At 44.4% G+C, this 19922-nt stretch overlaps 1 protein-coding gene across 2 annotated transcripts in view; it reads left to right on the forward strand.

Annotated features, from left to right (window-relative positions):
* The first annotated feature begins 6708 nt into the window (after positions 1–6708).
* Positions 6709–19922, forward strand: part of GPR39 (G protein-coupled receptor 39) — a 236092-nt gene continuing 222878 nt past the window's right edge. Inside the window, exons 1-2 of one of the 2 annotated variants that reach the window (XM_065525418.2) lie at positions 6709–6992; positions 7137–7939. In XM_065525418.2, coding sequence (XP_065381490.1) covers positions 7210–7939 — 730 coding nt within the window. In that variant the 5' untranslated portion in view covers positions 6709–6992; positions 7137–7209. Of the gene's footprint in view, positions 7940–19922 lie in introns of both variants that reach the window. The other variant, XM_065525417.2, reaches the window with a different exon arrangement.

Genomic DNA, 19922 nt, shown 5'->3' on the forward strand with positions numbered 1-19922 from the left:
ATCACTTGAACCCAGGAGGTGGAGGTTGCAGTGAGCTGAGATAGTGCCATTGCACTCCAGCCTGAGTGACATAGTGAGACTCAATGTCAAAAAAAAAAAAAAGTAAAAAAAGGTAACATTATTTTTTTTTCTTTTTTTTTTTAAATTTATTTATTATTATTATACTTTATGTTGTAGGGTACATGTGCATAACGTGCAGGTTTGTTACATATGTATACTTGTGCCATGTTGGTGTGCTGCACCCATCAACTCGTCATTTACATCAGGTATAACTCCCAATGCAATCCCTCCCCCCTCCCCCCACCCATGATAGGCCCTGGTGTGTGATGTTCCCCTTCCCGACTCCAAGTGATCTCATTGTTCAGTTCCCACCTATGAGTGAGAACATGCGGTGTTTGCTTTTCTGTTCTTGTGATAGTTTGCTAAGAATGATGGTTTCCAGCTGCATCCATGTCCCTACAAAGGACACAAATTCATCCTTTTTTATGGCTGCATAGTATTCCATGGTGTATATGTGCCACATTTTCTTAATCCAGTCTGTCACTGATGGACATTTGGGTTGATTCCAAGTCTTTGCTATTGTGAATAGTGCTGCAATGAACATACGTGTGCATGTGTCTTTATAGCAGCATAATTCATAATCCTTTGGGTATATACCCAGTAATGGGATGGCTGGGTCATATGGTACATCTAGTTCTAGATCCTTGAGGAATCGCCATACTGTTTTCCATAATGGTTGAACTAGTTTACAATCCCACCAACAGTGTAAAAGTGTTCCTATTTCTCCACATCCTCTCCAGCACCTGTTGTTTCCTGACTTTTGAATGATCGCCATTCTAACTGGTGTGAGATGGTATCTCATTGTGGTTTTGATTTGCATTTCTCTGATGGCCAGTGATGATGAGCATTTTTTCATGTGTCTGTTGGCTGTATGAATGTCTTCTTTTGAGAAATGTCTGTTCATATCCTTTGCCCACTTTTTGATGGGGTTGTTTGTTTTTTTCTTGTAAATTTGTTTGAGTTCTTTGTAGGTTCTGGATATTAGCCCTTTGTCAGATGAGTAGATTGCAAAAATTTTCTCCCATTCTGTAGGTTGCCTGTTCACTCTGATGGTAGTTTCTTTTGCTGTGCAGAAGCTCTTTAGTTTAATGAGATCCCATTTGTCAATTTTAGCTTTTGCTGCTGTTGCTTTTGGTGTTTTAGACATGAAGTCTTTGCCCATGCCTATGTCCTGAATGGTACTACCTAGGTTTTCCTCTAGGATTTTTATGGTATTAGGTCTAACATTTAAGTCTCTAATCCATCTTGAATTAATTTTCGTATAAGGAGTAAGGAAAGGATCCAGTTTCAGCTTTCTACTTATGGCTAGCCAATATTCCCAGCACCATTTATTAAATAGGGAATCCTTTCCCCATTTCTTGTTTCTGTCAGGTTTGTCAAAGATCAGATGGCTGTAGATGTGTGGTATTATTTCTGAGGACTCTGTTCTGTTCCATTGGTCTATATCTCTGTTTTGGTACCAGTACCATGCTGTTTTGGTTACTGTAGCCTTGTAGTATAGTTTGAAGTCAGGTAGCGTGATGCCTCCAGCTTTGTTCTTTTGACTTAGGATTGTCTTGGAGATGAGGGGTAACATTATTTTTAATGATATATTTTATTTAATCCATTATAACAAATATCATTTCAACATGAAATCAATATATAAAAACTATTCATGAGATAATTTACATTCTTTTTTTCACACAAATTCTTAGAAATCTGGTCTGCATTTTATGTTTCAGGGACATTTCAGTTTGGACTAGCCATATTTCAAGTGTTTATTAGCCACAAGTGGGTAATGGTTGCCATGTTAGATAGCTCGGGTCAGTATCTTTGTTAAGACAGGTCTACAGCAGCCTTAGGTCTGTGGCTAGTTTCGTGCTACCAAGATCTGGCCCTTCCAGGGTTGGTCCAGTGAGGTCTCTTCTCTATTGTTGGTTGAAACTTTAACGTTTCCTAGCTCTGTGTGACTTTGGGAATTGTTTGACTTATAGCCCCCGAATTACACCCCCACCCCTGCAAGTTGCTCTTTCTTCAGCATGATATTTTGCCTAGCTCTTGGAGTTTCATCTGCACATGCCCATTTAGTATTTGGTAAAAGAATGAAGAGGACTTCCGCACAGATCTCTGGAACTCTCTCTCTGTGCAGTTTCCTCCTTTCCAGTACTCTTCTTTGTAAAGTCCAGCAGCCTCCTCCTGAATTCCAGTCTCTCACTCCCCTACTCAGTGAGATAACTGTGCTCTCCTTGGCGTTCCTTCTCTGCCCCATGGTCTGCAAAGTGTCTCCACACAGCAGGCCTGAGTGATCCCAGGGTTTACCTTACCAGCTTATCTTCCCTGAGAGATCACAATCCGTGCTGTGGTGCGGGGCTCGGGATGGGTGCAGGCTGACAGCCTAATATTCATTATTCTTAAGGCCAAAAGCAGAGGTCCTACTTAAAAAAATGTTTTAGCTGGCTGCAGTGGTAAATGCCTGTAGTCCCAGCTACTCAGGAGGCTGAGACAGGAGGATCACAAGTTCAGCCCAACTTGAACAAAATATCAAGACCCATCATCTACAAAAGAAAAGAAAACAAATACGGTTTTGAGCTTACCTATTAGTTTTACTATCTAGTTATTTCATAATTACTTTGATCTTTATTAATCCCTTCCTACAGTCTTCTTTAATATTATTCTTTTTATAACTTTATATGTATTCTTATTTATTAGAAATAATTAGGGCTATGAGTTTTTCTTTCAGGGATTCCTTTAGCTATTTCCACAGGTTCTGATATGCAATATTTTTGTGGTCATTATTCTCTAGATAATCTGCAATTTGGGTTTTGCTTTTCTCTTTGACAAAGAATTGTTCCAGAGACTTAAAAAATTTTTGAGATGGTAGAGTTTTATGTTTCAGTTTTCTGGTTTTATTAATTTTAGTTATATTATATTATATTATAAATAAAGTTATCTACGCTATAATTTTTGAAGATGTTTTAAGTTTTCTTTGTAGCTTAATATGTAGTCACAACAAACCTTTGTAAACAAGATGTTATTTACTTTTTACTGTAAATTGTTTATCGACTTTAAGTGAGTCAATGTTATCAATGTGAGTATATTAAATAAATTTAAATTTACAAAAATATAATCGTGTGTGTGTGTGTTTACCCTGGGTGCCAGTGTAAGACTATATTTCAAAAATGAGATTTTGTTCTAAAAAATGTGAAAACCACTAGGCAATGTGACCTCAAAAGTCACCTAGGATGTGTAGAATGGGAATATAAATTTGTGCAGGGCCTAGAGTAGAGTGAGCCCTGAGTTGTGTTGAGATCAAAGGATACCCAGAGTATTTTTTTTCTCTCATTTTTCATTCCTTTTCTTTCTTTCCTCTACATAGTATGCTAATAAAACTTCTAGATTACACAGACCAAGGCCAGGTGCTATACCAGTCTGTTATCAACAAGTGAGAGCACATGAAACCGTTTTTAATTGGCCTTAGGAAAAGCAAAGGTGAAATGAAAATTTAATTCTCCTGGACCTTTTTTCAAAATGTATTTTTCCATCTCTACTGTAAAGAGTGAATTTTAATTAGGTTGATTCTCACTGTTTGGCCATGCATTTCTAATCTGTGTTCACTCTTTGGGAAAGAAGAATTTGATGAAAGGAACCGGATAATAATGGAAATCTTGTCTGAGCAGAACAAATTGGAATTATCCAATATGATAAGGATATGAGAAGCATTGAGGCTGACGACTGAAAAAAAACACACCTCTCCCCAAAATGCCACTGTTCTGCCTGGCACAGTCTTGTCCTGGCACAGGGAGAGAGCGCAATAGCATGGTATGTGCTTTTGGTGCGTCTGGGCCTTTCTGGTGGGTCACTTAATCCTCCACCCTCAATTTCCCCACCTGTAAAATGGGGGTAATAATCTCCACCTTGCGCTATTGTAAGGATTGAGAGAAATGAATTATGGGAAAGTGCCCAACATGTTATAGGGGCTCAGAGAATGAGTCAGAGGAGAATTTCCAAGGAAAGCTCTATGGCTGGGCTGAGGGTGAGGTTCCTAGTTTATTTACAGCTTTGAAAAGAAAGAAGTGGACAGGGGCAGGCATGTATGCGTGGGTGAGAGAGTGTGTGTGTGTGTGTATGTGTGTGTAGGGCAGGGGAATCTGTGGGTACATCCTAGTACAGGCCAGTGTTTCTCTGTGTGCCATTCAGGATGAATTTCCTGTGGGATAGAAACAACCAGGGTCTTCTGCAGATGAGTGGATTCAGAGTCCTCATCTGCAGGTAGAAAAGCCCCAGGAGTCCATGTTTACCCCCATTACACTACTCCTGTGAAGCCAGCTAGGTCCTTCAGCTGAACATAGTGCACCAATGAGGAAACGAGTTAGGAGTTTCTCCAGCAATGCCAACAAGCAGGTCAAGCAGCATACATCGCGAGTGGCCAGGCCTCCCACGAAACATTATTTAGGGTGCTATGTCAAGCTGTCAGAGAGGGAGAAGATACACATCTTGGCTTTGGAGTTTGTGATTTAACAGAGAGAACAGAGAAAGAGAAAACACGAAAGGCACATATGAAGCTAATTTTAAAGATCCAGTGGCCATACAGCTTTTTTTTTTCCTAGACAATGTTAAAATCAAATAATTATTGAGGTCGTCAGACAATAGCTCCAGGGTTGTGTGCAGAAAGAACAGTCCTGGCCAGGCACAGGCGCACCTGTAATCCCAGCACTTTGGGAAGCCAAGGTGGGCAGATCGCCTGATGTCAGGAGTTCAAGAGCAGCCTGGCCAACATGGTGAAACCCTGTCTCTACAAAAATACAAAAAATTAGCCAGGTGTAGTGGCGCATGCCTGTAATCCCAGCTACTCAGGAGGCTGAGGCAGGAGAATCACTTGAACCTGGGAGGCGAAGATTGCCAGTGAGCCGAGATGGCGCCATTGCACTCCAGCCTGGGCAAAAAGAGCGAAACTCCGTCTCAAAAAAAAAAAAAAAAAAAGACAGTCCCATGTTTCTATATGCACCATTCAGGATGAATTTCCTAAGCACCTACTGCATTCCCAGAATTAGGAGTACAAGCTTATGGGCCAGGCAGATCAGGATTAATTTCCAAGTCTGTCACTAACCATTTTTTAAAAAAATTGTATATACTTAAGGTGTGCAGCATGATGGTTTGATATACAAAGTGAAATGATTACTACAGTCAAGCAAAGTAACGTGTCTGTCACCTTCCACGGTGACCCCTTTTTGTGTGTGTTGCACCTAAAATGGACTCTGCAAATTTGCAATCTACGTTGCAACATTATTAACTATTGTCCTGTGGCTGTATGATAAATCTGTAGACTTATTTATTTTGTCATTTGACCTACATGTCCCCATTTCCTCTCCTTCCCCGGGCTTGGTAACCACCTTTCTACTCTTTGTTTCTATGTATTTAACTTTATTTTAAGATTCCACATCTCAGTAAGACCTTGCTCTTCCTCACTCTTTTATGGCCTTGGGGAAGCATAGGTCCTCCAGGCAGCAGAATTGCTTCTTAAAATGATTGCATCTTTGTGGCGACTGGTTTAATTTAGAGACGTTCTCAGCGCAGGACCTGCGGGCTTGTGCTAGGCTCCTAGAATGTACAGATAAAGGGGATCCATGTTCTTCCTTCCAGGCAGAGGTTCTGACTTTGTTTGATTTTGCCACTCCCTGGCAAGGGGCATTTAGCAATGTCTGGAGACATTTGGCTGTCCCTATGGGTGTGTGTATGTAGGTGCTAAACATCCTGCAACGCCTAAGGCAGCCTTCCTCGCCCTTCATTGTCCATTTCCTCTGATTGTGGAATTAAAAGACGAAAATGGGTCCATTCGAGGGAAAAGGTCATGATCCTTAATGCTGTTTTTACATGATGGCCTTGTCAGAGCCTTCAGCCTCCTACCGCTGTCCTCGAAGTTCTCGGCACAGCTGCCTCCGGAGGGCATGCTTCCCACCTGGGGCTTCCTGGCGGAGTGCCATCCTCATCCATATACATGTCCCCAATTAAAAGACGTCCCGCTGCCGGGAAAGCGGCCTGCACCTTGGAGCGAAACTGAAAGGTCTTCGCGTCCCTCCGTGGGACGCGAAGGCGAGGCAGGGCCCTGCGCGGAACACCGGGAGGCTCTGGGGAAAGGCAGGGCTTCTGTGGGGGATCCTGAAAACCTGCTTGGGGCCGACTTCCTGGAGCAGCGACTACAAGCAGCGCAGAGCCCAGCTGTCCTTGGCAAACGCCCCACCGAGAAGGCGAGCGCTTGCTGGCTCCTCTGGGACGCCCGGGTCAAGCCATCCCCAAATGGGCCGTGACCCCGCCTTTGAAGGGGGCCCCCAAGGCAGCGGTGGACGTGGCGGCAGGGCGGGCGAGGGGAAGTTTTTCTTTCTCCCAGCTCGGGAGGGCTCGCCAGCTTCCCCGGGGCTTCACCTCCTGGGACAGCCTCGGGTTGGAGCGCCGCTGCTGGCTCTGCCGCGGCCGCCTGGGTGACGGAGGGTGGGGCGGGGGTGGGTCGCTAGTAGCTCGGGAGCCAAGATCTGATTTCAGGGACCGTGCCTATGTGCTGAGTCAAACCCCGCCGCTGGGCTGGGTCTGCGGCGGGGCCGCTGAGCACAACCCGCTGTGGTTAATGATTAATCACTGACCAACCCGCCTCCCGCAGCTCGGGTGGACCGGGTCGCTCATGTGCCGACAGCTGGAAAGGAAGGGGAGGGCTGCCAGGCAGAGCGCGCCCTAGGCGAAGAGGGGCAGAGGCTAGCGCCAGGGGCTGCTGGTTTCACTTCCAGCAAGCCAGTTTAGAACGTTCTTCCTCCGCCCTCTCCCCACCTCGCCCCCGCCACATACACCCAAACCCCAACACCCAGGCGCCTCCTGGGCCTCTCCCAGGTTGGACTGCTCCAGGAAGTTTTCATGAAAGCACCTGCAGGAGAACTCGAGTGAGATAAAGTCGTGCGCCCACGCAGGTGAGTTTGCAGCCAAGAACTCTGGGCTCTGCTGGGAGGAGAAAGGGAAGTTGAGGAAGTCTTTGGACCTGGTAGCCTGGTGCTCTTTCTCATGGCTTCACCCAGCAGCCCCGGCAGTGACTGCTCCCATGTCATTGATCACAGTCATGTCCCCGAGTTCGAGGTGGCCACCTGGATCAAAGTCACCCTTATCCTGGTGTACCTGGTCATCTTCGTGATGGGCCTTCTGGGGAACAGCGTCACCATTCGGGTCACCCAGGTGCTACAGAAGAAAGGATACTTGCAGAAGGAGGTGACGGACCACATGGTGAGTTTGGCTTGCTCGGACATCTTAGTGTTCCTCATCGGCATGCCCATGGAGTTCTACAGCATCATCTGGAACCCCCTGACCACGCCCAGCTACACCCTGTCCTGCAAGCTGCACACTTTCCTCTTCGAGGCCTGCAGCTACGCCACGCTGCTGCACGTGCTGACGCTCAGCTTTGAGCGCTACATCGCCATCTGTCACCCCTTCAGGTACAAGGCTGTGTCGGGACCTTGCCAGGTGAAGCTGCTGATTGGCTTCGTCTGGGTCACCTCCGCCCTGGTGGCATTGCCCTTGCTGTTTGCCATGGGTACTGAGTACCCCCTGGTGAAAGTGCCCAACCACTGGGGTCTCACTTGCAACCGCTCCCGCACCCGCCACCATGAGCAGCCCGAGACCTCCAACATGTCTATCTGTACCAACCTCTCCAGCCGCTGGACCGTGTTCCAGTCCAGCATCTTCGGCGCCTTCGTGGTCTACCTCGTGGTCCTGCTCTCCGTAGCCTTCATGTGCTGGAACATGATGCAGGTGCTAATGAAAAGCCAGAAGGGCACGCTGGCCGGGGGCGCGCAGCCGCCGCAGCTGAGGAAGTCCGAGAGCGAAGAGAGCAGGACCGCCAGGAGGCAGACCATCATCTTCCTGAGTGAGTCCCAGGCAACGCGTGAGCAGCTTCCCAACCTTTCCCCCGACCCGTGCCGCTGTTTGTGGCTCTCTCCAGGGGAAGGCTTGCCCTAGAATTGCACACTTCAGTTCACTGAAGTGGAAGGGTCTTGTAGCAGAATGAGGTCATTGCTCTGGGTCTCTGGGTGTTTCTTCTCTTTGTTTTGGGAATTCATGGTAGGTTATGGTTAACAGGGCACTAGACCAGAATTCAGAAGGTCTGGATGTATTCCATAACATCACTGCTGTGACCTTTGGGAAGTCACAAAAAAATCTTTGGTAAAATGGGAACAATAATACTAGAGAATATGAGGGACAAATTAGGTAATGCAGGAGAGGTGAAAGTCCTTTGCAAAAGACCAAGTTCTGCAGAGATAAAGGGAACCGTCTTATCTGGCTCTTTTATCGGGGGAAGGCTTTCTTGTTCAATTAACTTTTGTTGGCCGGGCGCGGTGGCTCAAGCCTGTAATCCCAGCACTTTGGGAGGCCGAGACGGGTGGATCACGAGGTCAGGAGATCGAGACCATCCTGGCTAACATGGTGAAACCCCGTCTCTACTAAAAAAAAAAATACAAAAAAACTAGCCGGGCGATGTGGCGGACGCCTGTAGTCCCAGCTACTCGGGAGGCTGAGGCAGGAGAATGGCGTGAACCCGGGAGGCGAAGCTTGCAGTGAGCTGAGATCCGGCCACTGCACTCCAGCCTGGGCGACAGAGTGAGACTCCGTCTCAAAAAAAACAAAAAAAAAACAAAAAAAAACAACTTTTGTTCCCATTTTTCTCCTCCTTTGGAGAAAGCAGGCTGTGAGCAACACACACTCTCCGGCTGCTATTTGGAGCCTCTCCTACCCAATCTTAAGACGTGGGAACTCTCAGCACTCCCCAGGGCTTGTGTTTCTGCCACTAGTGAGTCTGCTCCTTACCAGACCAGAGCAACTTGGCAGGACAGCCTGTTTATCTGATCCAGAAAATCTGGCTTCACCGATTCCTAGGATTTGAATAGTCTCCTCACAGACCCAATTCTTAGGCTTGCTTTCTAAACTTTTGTTGTGATACAAGTATTTAAAGTTGAGGCCTTGTCTATTTAAAGAGAGCCCATAGGTCTGTTGACCCCAGAGCCTTCAGAAAAGGGGCCTACTCGCTGGGAGACAAGGCTTTAATGGAGACACATGAAATGTGTGTGAGCAAAGGGTTTTAAAATATACTGTTTAGCAGAAACAATAAAAAGGGTGTATTGTGGGTGTGTGAGTGTGAGTCAAGAAGGAATAGCTCTAACAAACGTTTCCCTTCTTCCCTCTTCCCTGTCCCCTGTGGCATCAGGAAAAGGAATAAATCATGATGCTGTTTGTTTTGGTGTGGGCAACTGGGCAGCAGGTTCCAGGGACAGGAGGTAGACATGAGAAAGAGTTGGAAGGCACTTGGAGAGTGATGGAAAGACCTGGGTGTTGTCTCAGACCAGCCCCTGGCTTCCAGTGTGTCACTAATTGTTAAAAGTTTAGGGTCTAATTTTAAACCCTCTTTATTCAATTTGAAATAATCGCCCTAATAAATTTCAAGGTACTCAGAGGCAGCCATGGATAAAGTGGATGGTGTCCCTGCTTTGTGCCCCCAGGGAAGTGGGCTTTGAGAGCTGTGGCAGGGGCTGTGGCAGGTGACCAGCTGACTTGACTTTACTCTGTGTCTGTGCAAAATGAGAATATTTGGATGCTACTCCGCATTAGGGGCTGTGCCAGGTGACCAATATTTCCATCTTCTAGAGGAGGAATTTGAGACTTAGAGAAGACCTAGTTCAGAATCACCTAAGTGCAGCTCCGAGAGTCCCACTGTGCTTTTCAGGGCAGGGAAATACATGTCTGTCTGTGACTTTCACAGGTATGTGGTGAAAGGAAAATGAAACAAGGCGGGACTTTGACAAGCGTAGGTGAGCCTGGTGGCTGCTGCCTCTTAGGGCCAGCCGTTCTGGAAGTTGGAGTAGGTAACATGATCTTGGGACGTGGGAAGGGTACCCAACTCAGTCTATCACCCACTGGCTGCTACCACTCAAAATATTACAGGAAAGAATGGACATTGTATTTGCTTAAAGCTTGAATGTTTGTTGAATTGCTAGTTCTCCCTTCCTCCGTAAACATTCCCTTAGGCGTATCTTAAACTGTAAGCTGTAATTTACACTGTAGTGTGAGTTAATTAAATTTCCTTTCTTTTTTTTTGATTGGAGGGGACTGGCCTGAGTGGATAAGAATTAGAGGGTAGACAAGCATTAGCAAGTGGTCTTCAACTACCTCCCAGTCTAACTTAGGAATTAAGGCTACCTTTGACCAAAGGGAAAATCACTGATTTATCATTACTCTCTATTTTATGAATCTCCGTGTTTCCTGTATTTCTCTGAGTAGAGGTCTGTTCTTCCTGCAGTGGGTGTTCCAAGTTAAAGCCGGTCTCCATTTGCAGCATAAAATCAGAATGCTGCAGACTTTTATTTAGAGATGGATAGGACCTTGGAGATCGTCAGATCCCATCAGTAATTGTCTGGAATGAGTTTGTTCTTGCTGCTGCTCTCATTCTTTCCTTCTAGCTCTTTCCTTCTTTCCTATACCAACTGTATATTAATCACCCACTGTGTTCTCAGCATAAAGATGGTTGAATGGCAATCAGGTGCTCAATGTGCGATAATGTCCTGGGGGAATTTACCGTTTGTATTTAGCCCATTTTCTCTGTGGTAGGTTTTCAAAGCAGTTCCCGCAAATGTCCTCCTCTCCCAATGAATTTCAAAGAGCTTTTAAAAATAGGAACCTCACTAATTAACTCAAGTTAGGAAATAAATTAATGGAGTGAAGAGGAAGAAATCATGGCCTGCATTCATCAGATTAATACAATGCAATTTACTTTGTGAGTTTCATAAAACTTGTGCTTTGGGGCATTTTTAACCCAGAACAAATGAACATATAAATTGTTTACAAATCGCTGAATTTAATATAGTAATTTAGCTGTCTTTTTAGTATTTCATTTCCCAGATAGATCAAATTAAAATAAATATTTGCTCATTTCAAACATATTTTAAATTTGATGTGAAATGTAAATGGCGACATATCACAAGTAGTCCTTGGAGCTCTTGAGGCAATAAAGAAAACAAGACTGTTCCCCACTCGTCGTTAAAAATGCTAACTGCTGCACGACAGAAACAAAATTCATAAATCTACCCAAGATGAGGAAGCCCATGTAAAAAATATTAATTTTCCTTTCTTCATCTTTCACTACTGTGCCTCAAGTCTAGGCAATGTGCTCGGCTGGTGAATAATGAAAGCACATTGGGAACTCTGGGAGAGAAAGAGAGGCTGGGATGCCTACTAGCTCTAAGCAATTTACAGGAGAACACAAAAATGATGCAAAAGTGCACATTCCTGGAAACAGCAGTGTCTTGTCTTGCCCCTTCTCAGCCCAGTAACAAATCAGTACTAGACTTGGTTCCTGTTTCAAGGTTATAGCCAGTGTGGCATGGTAATATTTCTCCGATGTCAGAACAGAGGTTGCTGGTCTGGATTTCTGCCTCTTCTGGAGAAAAGGAACTGATAATTTGATTATCTGTCCTGTCTCTTCAATGATGAGGATGGTCAAAATGAGGTTTCCTTTCAAGCAAGTCTTTCCGCAGACCTCCCATCTTCTCTTTCTGAAGTCTCCTTTGGAGTTGTTCTCAATGCAGATTGCATCCAGCTCTGTGGACACTTGTGTGTATCTATTGCACACATGGCTTGCTGTCAAGTGTCACCCACTCAAAGTGGAATGACAAAGTAATTTTTAAAATACATAGTTTTAATTTGTATAATAGCTTTCAAGTGATTGGGACTCAGTTACAACTACCTCCTAGAGAACTAGAGGGCAGTGACTGGCTTTCAACTATAGTTATGAAAAAAGATTTTTACAATCATGAGGTTATTAAAGAAAAACATCATAGAAGCTTTGTAACTCTAGAATAATTACACTCTTTTGCATTCTGATTTGCTCTCCTGAGTCAGAAGGAAAAGGGAGGAGTTACATCTAGTGGCAGGCATTACACATCAACTTGGGTTGCTCATGTTGAATATGGACATTATTCATCATGTGTGTTTGGATGGAACAAAGGTTAAGAGTTGCTGCTGTAAAGAACTTCTCTAAAAATCAGGTTGACATACATTTAGATGTTCGCAGTGTGGTTCAGGGAGAAGCAAAGAGAAGGAGCTCAGAATCACATCCTCTGGGTTTTTAGACCACAGAATTAGAGGTCAAACCAAACAGGGTCAGGGGAGAAAAAGAAGAGAGGGGAGAGGGGACTGAGATATTGACAGCGGGTCCTCTTTACCTGAGGACAATCATTACCTGAAAAGAACTCGTTGGTTCCCTTAAAGTGGGGTTGAAAACATGTGAAAAGAGGTCTCATTGGGACTTGAAAGTGAAAATTATGAAAAGAAATTTATTTGTATGTTACAAATATAAGTTATGGTTACAACTATATATTCTTATAATGATTATTCAGAATGAATCCAATGAGGCTTGAGGGTGTAATCTTTGTAACAAAACCATCTGATAACCTTTGTGTTTCATTTTCTCAGTAATATTATAAAAAGGGCCTCTCTTCATTCTTTGCTATTTAAATCACCCACATGGAAGCACCTATCCTTGCATTATGCTTGTCAATTTTCTATTCTTTCATAATTATCTGGTCTGATTCGAGCAAACCTTGACTGTCAGTGGCTCGGCATTTGAATCATCTTTTTCTTCAGCTTCTTTTTCATTGACTTCATGAAATTCTGTACCCTGTGTGTAGGCCATAACCAAAAATACAATTACTTTAAAAACCAATCCCTATACTCTACCGTATATTTGGTATTACACAGAAGTGGACACCTTGAAATGCTTTGAAAGCGCCCATGAGAATTTTTAGTTATGTTCTTCACTAGGTTTAGTTATTTTCTTCACTAGGTTAAATGCTGGTCTTACAATCATGTTTTAATCATGAGTTTTCTTGGCAAAGGCTTTTTATTTGATATAAAAGGATATGTCAACACAGTTTTTGAGGGAAACACCTTCAAAATTAAATTAGTGACTTTTTTAGTGTAAGACATTATTTTGACTCAAATGTTTCAGTATTTCAGAAAAAAGTTTTGCCTCAAATATTCAGATTATCACCTCTATTCCCTTTTCCCTTTATTGATGTATATGTGGCTATAATGATATTTTATGTTTATTTTTCTCTTTGTGATAGCTGTCATAAATTGCAAGTGTCCTGTGATCAGCCTGGCAGACAAATATCATAATGCTGCGTTATTTTTATAATTAGGCTGTCTCAAAGATTTCATTTCTCTGTTGGAGAGATGCATAGTTTCCGAGGAAGGGGAGACTGGAATCCCAGTCCCCACTGATTAGCATGCCTGTTCATCTGTCAGCCTCCTTGGATGCTGAAGTGTAATAAGAAAGCAGAGGCCTCAGTTGCACAAAGCATTTGGCTTATTAGTGCTAAAACCATTCAGAATAAGAGCCATTTGCGAGTTGAGACACCACAGTGGAAGAATATTGAACTGGGAGTCAAGGAGCCCCTCTGGCTGTGCAAGGCAAGATTCCCGGTCCACCATTTGGAGGACACTGTCGACTCCTATCCCTTTTCCCTCTGCACATTTCCCCTGCCAGGCTGCAGCCCTGGGACCACTCAACTCACTCTCCACCTCTAGTCTTGGCTATTTACTGAGCACTGGTCATCCCTTGTGCGGCTCGTTCTTGTGAATGAATGGTGTTCAGCCTCACCTGGGCCCCGCCCTCTGGTGGACATCTTCCTTTGCAAGCACTCTCAAAGAGCTCTGCCTACCACGCTACTCTTTCTACTTTGTTTCCAGCAAGCCTGCTCTCTGCGTGAGGGTCCTTGACTAAGGTATCATCACTGGAAAAATCTCCATCTATTCTTGTCTGTGTCTGGGCTGATCACACTGCAGCCACTGGGATCTTGTTGACACCCCCATCTCTGACCCCAGCAAAGTAAAGCCAGTCAGTGGTTTCCCATGGCTCTTATGTCAACTACAGACAAAAACTCTTGACATACGGCCCTCATATCAGCTGCCTCTCCAATTCTATCAAGTGCCGTTCTCCCCTTGTATTAATCTGCTCTTGCCAGGGTAACAACATGCTACAGACCGGACGCCTTGAACCATAGACATTTATCTTCCCACAGTTCTGGAAGCTAGAAGTCTGAGATCAAGGTGCAGCAGGGTTGGTTTCTTCTGAGGGCTTTCTCCTTGGTTTGCAAATAGCTGTCTTCTCATTGTGTCCTGACCTGGCCTTCTCTGCGCATGTGTTCTCCAGGTGTCTCTTCCTCTTCTTATAAGGATGCTGGTCTTGTCAGATTAGGGCCCCACCCTTACAACTTTATTTTACCCAGATTACCTCCCAAAGGCCCAATCTCCAAATACAATCACAGCGAGGCTTAGGCCTTCAACTTGTGAATTTGCAGGGGACACAGTTCAGTTTATAACACCCCTTAACTGCCTTATTCCACTGGCTCCCCTTCAAGTTCTTCAGGCGACCATGACTGGCCCTCTTCCCCCATGCTGCCTGTGTACAGGCTGTTTCCTCTGCCTGGAGTGCTTTTCTGTCTTACTCTACTCTCTACCTGCTCCCCAGTTCCATCCGCTTCCCCAGGTTAATATCTTTCTGCTCTCTCAGATCTTCCCAGGGGAGCTGGCCCATTCTCCCTGACTTCATTAAGCCTCCCAAAAAACAAGACTCGCAGTTGTCATTTGACATTTAATTGTTCAATTACTTGATTAATGTCTTCTAATTCCTTGAGGACAGGAGCACACCCTAATTTCCCTCAACACTGTACCTCATTCCAGCATAGCACATACAGGTGGTCAATGAATATTTGTTGACTGAACAAATGAATGAAAGAGCCTCAGCTTGGAATTGAGAAGCAATGTTCTGTTTTCCCTTGGGCATGCATGCGTATGGAAGTTTATCATTCCTCAAAAGTGTTCTGGTTCATCTGAACCAAAGGTGCTCTCTTACAAAGGGTCATGAGTTCTCTGAGGCCTCTGAAGTCAAGCCATCATGGAAAACATTTAAGATTTGCTTGCCCCTGAGCAAATGAACACTCGGTGCTGATCAGACCCTGAATGTTAGCTTTAACCATGTATACCTGCCAGAAGTAACCAGGAAATGAAAGTGATTTCATAGGGTGGTGAATGGTCCTTGTTAAACCCTGTTGAACAGGATGTTAAATGCAATGATACAACGCTAAACATGATATCTTAGCATGCTCTTTCACCACTTGTTAACAAGGGGGTCCTCAAGGTAATGAGGATGCAGTGGGGGTGACATTTTGAAAATAGTAAACCCATGTGTTTATATGTCCACCTTAAATTGCATCCACTTGCAGCCATCTCTCTCAAGGGTGAGCCACACTTATCACCCCAGGGAAGGAAAAAGCAGATACTGCCTGGGACAAAGCTGTTGCGGATCCATCCTGGGTTCAGAGGATGCAATTCTTGACCTCTTTAGCCAGGCAATTATCTTGAAAGCCAGACTTTGTGAAGGATGAAAAAGGATTGCCTAACTTCATACCTCTCCCTTTAATGTATCATGAGCCCAGCCTAGTGGACTAGATCAGCCCGTTCCAGATGAGACCATAGCTAAGGGGTTTGGAATTTATCCTTGGAAGCCATTGGAGGGCTTTAAGAAGTAAACAGCACAGTTGAATTTCTAGTGCTGCCCCTAGAGTGACAGCATTTGTTGCATTGCAATTTGGGTCAAAGTACAGGCCTGGCTGTGTTTATAGAATAAAAAAACAGACAACCCTTCATTGGCACACAGTCCTGGTAGAGCAGCTGGCACTGATGAGTTCTCCTTTCCGTTAGGCAGACCTCTGGCCCTTGGTTTCCCCAAGTCTCGCTGCTGCCACGGCCCTCCATGGCCAGAGAATGACGGCTTCCATTCAGCAACTCCCACTTTCCCAGCACGGAGGCCCAAACTGCCCCCACGTTGCTCAGGTCCTGCTTAGGAGGTGGCAGTAGGTAGAGAAACTAGGTCACAGTAGCTCTCACCTGTCATCTCTATTGCTCAATGGTCTATTCGTTCTTCAACGACAATCTCCAGCTACGACCAACTCATATATCTCCCATGAAAAAACTTCTTACCACTTACACTAGCATTCTGCACATGATATATCTCAATGCCTCTCACTTCTTCTGTGAAGCCTTCCTGGACTACGCCAGCCTACACTGATCTTCCTGTGCGTGGTGAGCCATCTTAGACATTTCTCAGAAGGGGGCACAGATGATGTCTCCTGACTATATTGAAACTCCCTAAGATCAGGGACCCTGCACTGTTGTACATCTTCAACCTTCCTTACTGGGCTGGGGGCACAGTGGGCATGCACGGCTTGAGAGATTGATGGATTGAAGTTCTCTGACAGAGGCTCCTGCTCCTGATATGGAGGAAAAGCACCCTCACTATGATCCTCAGGAAGCTCTCTTGCTTCTACCTGCATTTCCTTCTTTCCCTGTGCTAGGCAGAATTCTGAAATGGCCTCCAAAATGCCTGGTCCCCAAGGTATACATATCTTCTCCCAGTTATTCAATCAAACACTAATCTAGTGTTGCAAGGAAGGGAAGTAATTAAGTTCCCAAATCTGTTGACCTTAAAATAGGGAGATTTTCTGTGTGGGTTTAACCATGTCACATGAGCCTTTAAATCTGGGTCTAGAGGTCAGAGGCAGGACAACTAAGAGAGTTAAAGCATGAGAGGCATTTGACCAGGGAGAAATTATCTGTTGCTGGCTTTGGAGATGGAGGGAGCTGGCAGAGAATATAGGTAAGTTCTAGGAGCTGAGCACCAGCAAGAAAATGGGCCCTGAATAAGCTTAGAGGTAAATTTCCCCCCAGAACTTCTAGAAAAGAACTCAGCCTGGCCTACACCTCAAGAACCCAGGCATACCTTGCCTGGATCTCTGATCTACAGAATTATCTGCTAATAAATAGATGTTATTTGAAGCCACTAAATTTTTGACAATTCACTATGTACCAATAGAAAAACTATAGGATTCACTGAACTCTACTAAAGGAGCTCCCAGTTAAACACATGTCCTGCCTTAGTTATAACTTCCAAGACAGATTCAATCTCCAGAAGCTTCCCTTTGAAAAGTCTCACCTTCCCAGAACTGCCTTTGGCCCAGCCATTCACAGATCCACCAACCACTTATTGATCACCCGCTTAGTGCTGAGTGATCCGGAAGTTTACCAAGATCCGGGATACCATGGAATGTTCAGTGGACTTTTAGACTGTCATTTGGAGAATTCAACATTTGTGGGCTTGATTTTTAGAATGCTGATGCCTTGAGAGTCAAAAAGGAAAATAGTATTGATCTTATAATTACCATCCTTCTGGTAGCTCTATTTCCTCACAGTCTGTCACTGACTAGGTGCTGCCTAAAGGTTTGGTGAATAAGCTGATGCCTGGGCAGCTCTACTGCTTCCCAGAGTCCTCCACACCAGAAGGAAGGTGCCTGTATCCCTCATCATTTGGCTTCCAATGGAAAAAGTGTGTCAGGGAGGAAGCCAACCCTGGTGCTGAAGCAAGTCTGAATAAGAGAAGTGTCTTGGGCTAACAAACTTTATCGTTTCCTGATTTTAGAGCCTTTACTGATTTAGAAACTTGACAAAAAGTCTTGTTTGTACTTACTGAGTGTAAGCGCTATTCTGGAAAGCAGAGGGTTTAACAATCAGGTCACTGCTTTGCACACTTCAAAGGTGGCTGGGTAGTTGGAGAGCAGTGGTGTTACTGGTACCTAACAGACAGATCGGGAGGCAAGGCTGCAACATCAAGTTGCCATTGTACTTGTTCAATGTCTAACTGTCCATGAAACTAACGGCATGCAGAAATGGGGGCAGGCCCAGCTGGGGGCGATGAAGCTCATTAAACTTGCAGAGAGAAGCCATTCTCTTCCTCTAGTGAAGAGGAAAAAGATAAAGTCTGCTTTAGAAACAAAACACTTTACACAGGGTGCTTGGGCCAGAGATGAAGTCATTTGACTTTATATATTCTTTTTTTTTTTTTTTTTTTTTGAGAAGGAGTCTCGCTTTGTCATCCAGTCTGGAGCGCAGTGGCGGGATCTCGGCTCACTGCACGCTCTGCCTCCCGGGTTCATGCCATTCTCCTGCCTCAGCCTCCCGAGTAGCTGGGACTACAGGTGTCTGCCACCTCGCCCAGCTAATTTTTTTTTGTATTTTTAGTAGAGTCGGTGTTTCACCGTGTTAGCCAGGATGTCTCGATCTCCTGACCTCATGATCCACCTGCCTCAGCCTCCCAAAGTGCTGGGATTACAGGCGTGAGCCATCGCACGCGACCTGACTTTATACTATTCTATTTGGCTTTATATATTATATTATATTATATTATATTATATTATATTATATTAGTTATATATTGCATGAGTATGTAATATAATAAACATATAATTCTTTGGAGACATGATATACTCAGCAGAAATAAAATTTCTAGCATATTTTTGGGTCTACTTTCTATATGCTGCCATTCTGAAGGATTAAATATCACATCGAAATAACAGCTACATCTTTTTTTTTTCTTCAGTCACATTTGGAAGAGGAGGATAGGAAGGAGTCTCACTATGTTGCCCAGGCTGGAGTACAGTGGCTATTCACAGGCATGATTATAGTGCACTGCAGCCTTGAACTCCTGGGCTCAAGCAATCCTCCTGCATTAGCCTCTTGGTAGCTAGGACTACAGGTGTGCACTACCATACTCGGTTTTTAAGCTGTACTTTTAAAACATATTTCAAAGACAGCTGATGGGTTTTTACTGTTTTTCAAGTTCAAGTTTACCCTTGATAGGGGTGACAAATGAGTCACCTTGGTGATTGAAGCTTGCTGTAGATACCCTCTAGAGAAGATGAAAAAAACTTCTGTAGGAACCGGCTGTTCTCCTTAGACCTGGGGTTTTCCTCATTATTGGATCTCTTACAAACTCACTTCCTCCAAGAAGCCTGCCTGGACTGACTTTACCCTTCTCTAATTATTCCAGCACATCTTCACATTTCATTTGTTCATTCATCAAGTATTTATGAAACCTCAGTTGTGCTTATTATCATTTGTACCATAGAGATCAAAATGCTGGTTCCTCCTCTCAAGGAGCCTAATACTTGTCTCATTGGGACATCAAAGTATAAAGGCAGAGCCTTGGAGAAGCCCAAAAGTACTGCTTGAGGCAGGGTCTGGGTTGTGGCTGTTTACGAAGTAAGCTAGTTCTATTAAACCTTCTGCCGGAAATTTTAATAGACTAACTGGGCTTCACTCCAGAGATTTTGTTACAGTCTCGATATTCACAGTATGGTCCAGGGACCCACAGCACCAGCATCACCTGGGAAATCATAAAAGGCAGAGTATTGGGCCACACCTCTACTAGTTGAATTATAATCTGCATCCTAAGGAGACCCCTGGAATCCCTATGCCCTAACATCAGGGTATGAGAAGCACTGATCTACAACACTTAGCATGGATTATTTAATGTCAATACTAGAAAAGGGTGAATTGGGAAGGACTAAACTCCCCAGTTGTGATAAGAACTATCAATCACTTTTACGTAGTTGTAACAGGTGGGAATTGCTCCATGACACTTAGGCATAAAAAACGTTGCATTATTTCTAAAAAGAAACTTAAATCTGGCTCCAAGCCCTCATTTGGAAGGTGGTGAAAATTTTACTCTTAGTCACGTTGGGGATTGGGGTTTCCCCTTTCTCATGTTGTATCAAAATTCAAGGGTCTTATGAGATGCCCAGAAAATGAGGCATTTGGTCCTTTGTTCAGGTTCTTCCTGTTGCCCCTTCTGCTCTATGATTCTGCTGCCAGGGCTGGCCAGAGCTCTAGGGCCAGCCAGCCAAAGGGCCGGCCTTTATATTTTATCTTCAATCCTCATAGTATCATTAGCATGAGGGTATCGT

Source organism: Macaca fascicularis, chromosome 12, assembly GCF_037993035.2.
Source record: "Macaca fascicularis isolate 582-1 chromosome 12, T2T-MFA8v1.1".
NCBI classification, from domain to species: Eukaryota; Metazoa; Chordata; class Mammalia; order Primates; family Cercopithecidae; genus Macaca; species Macaca fascicularis.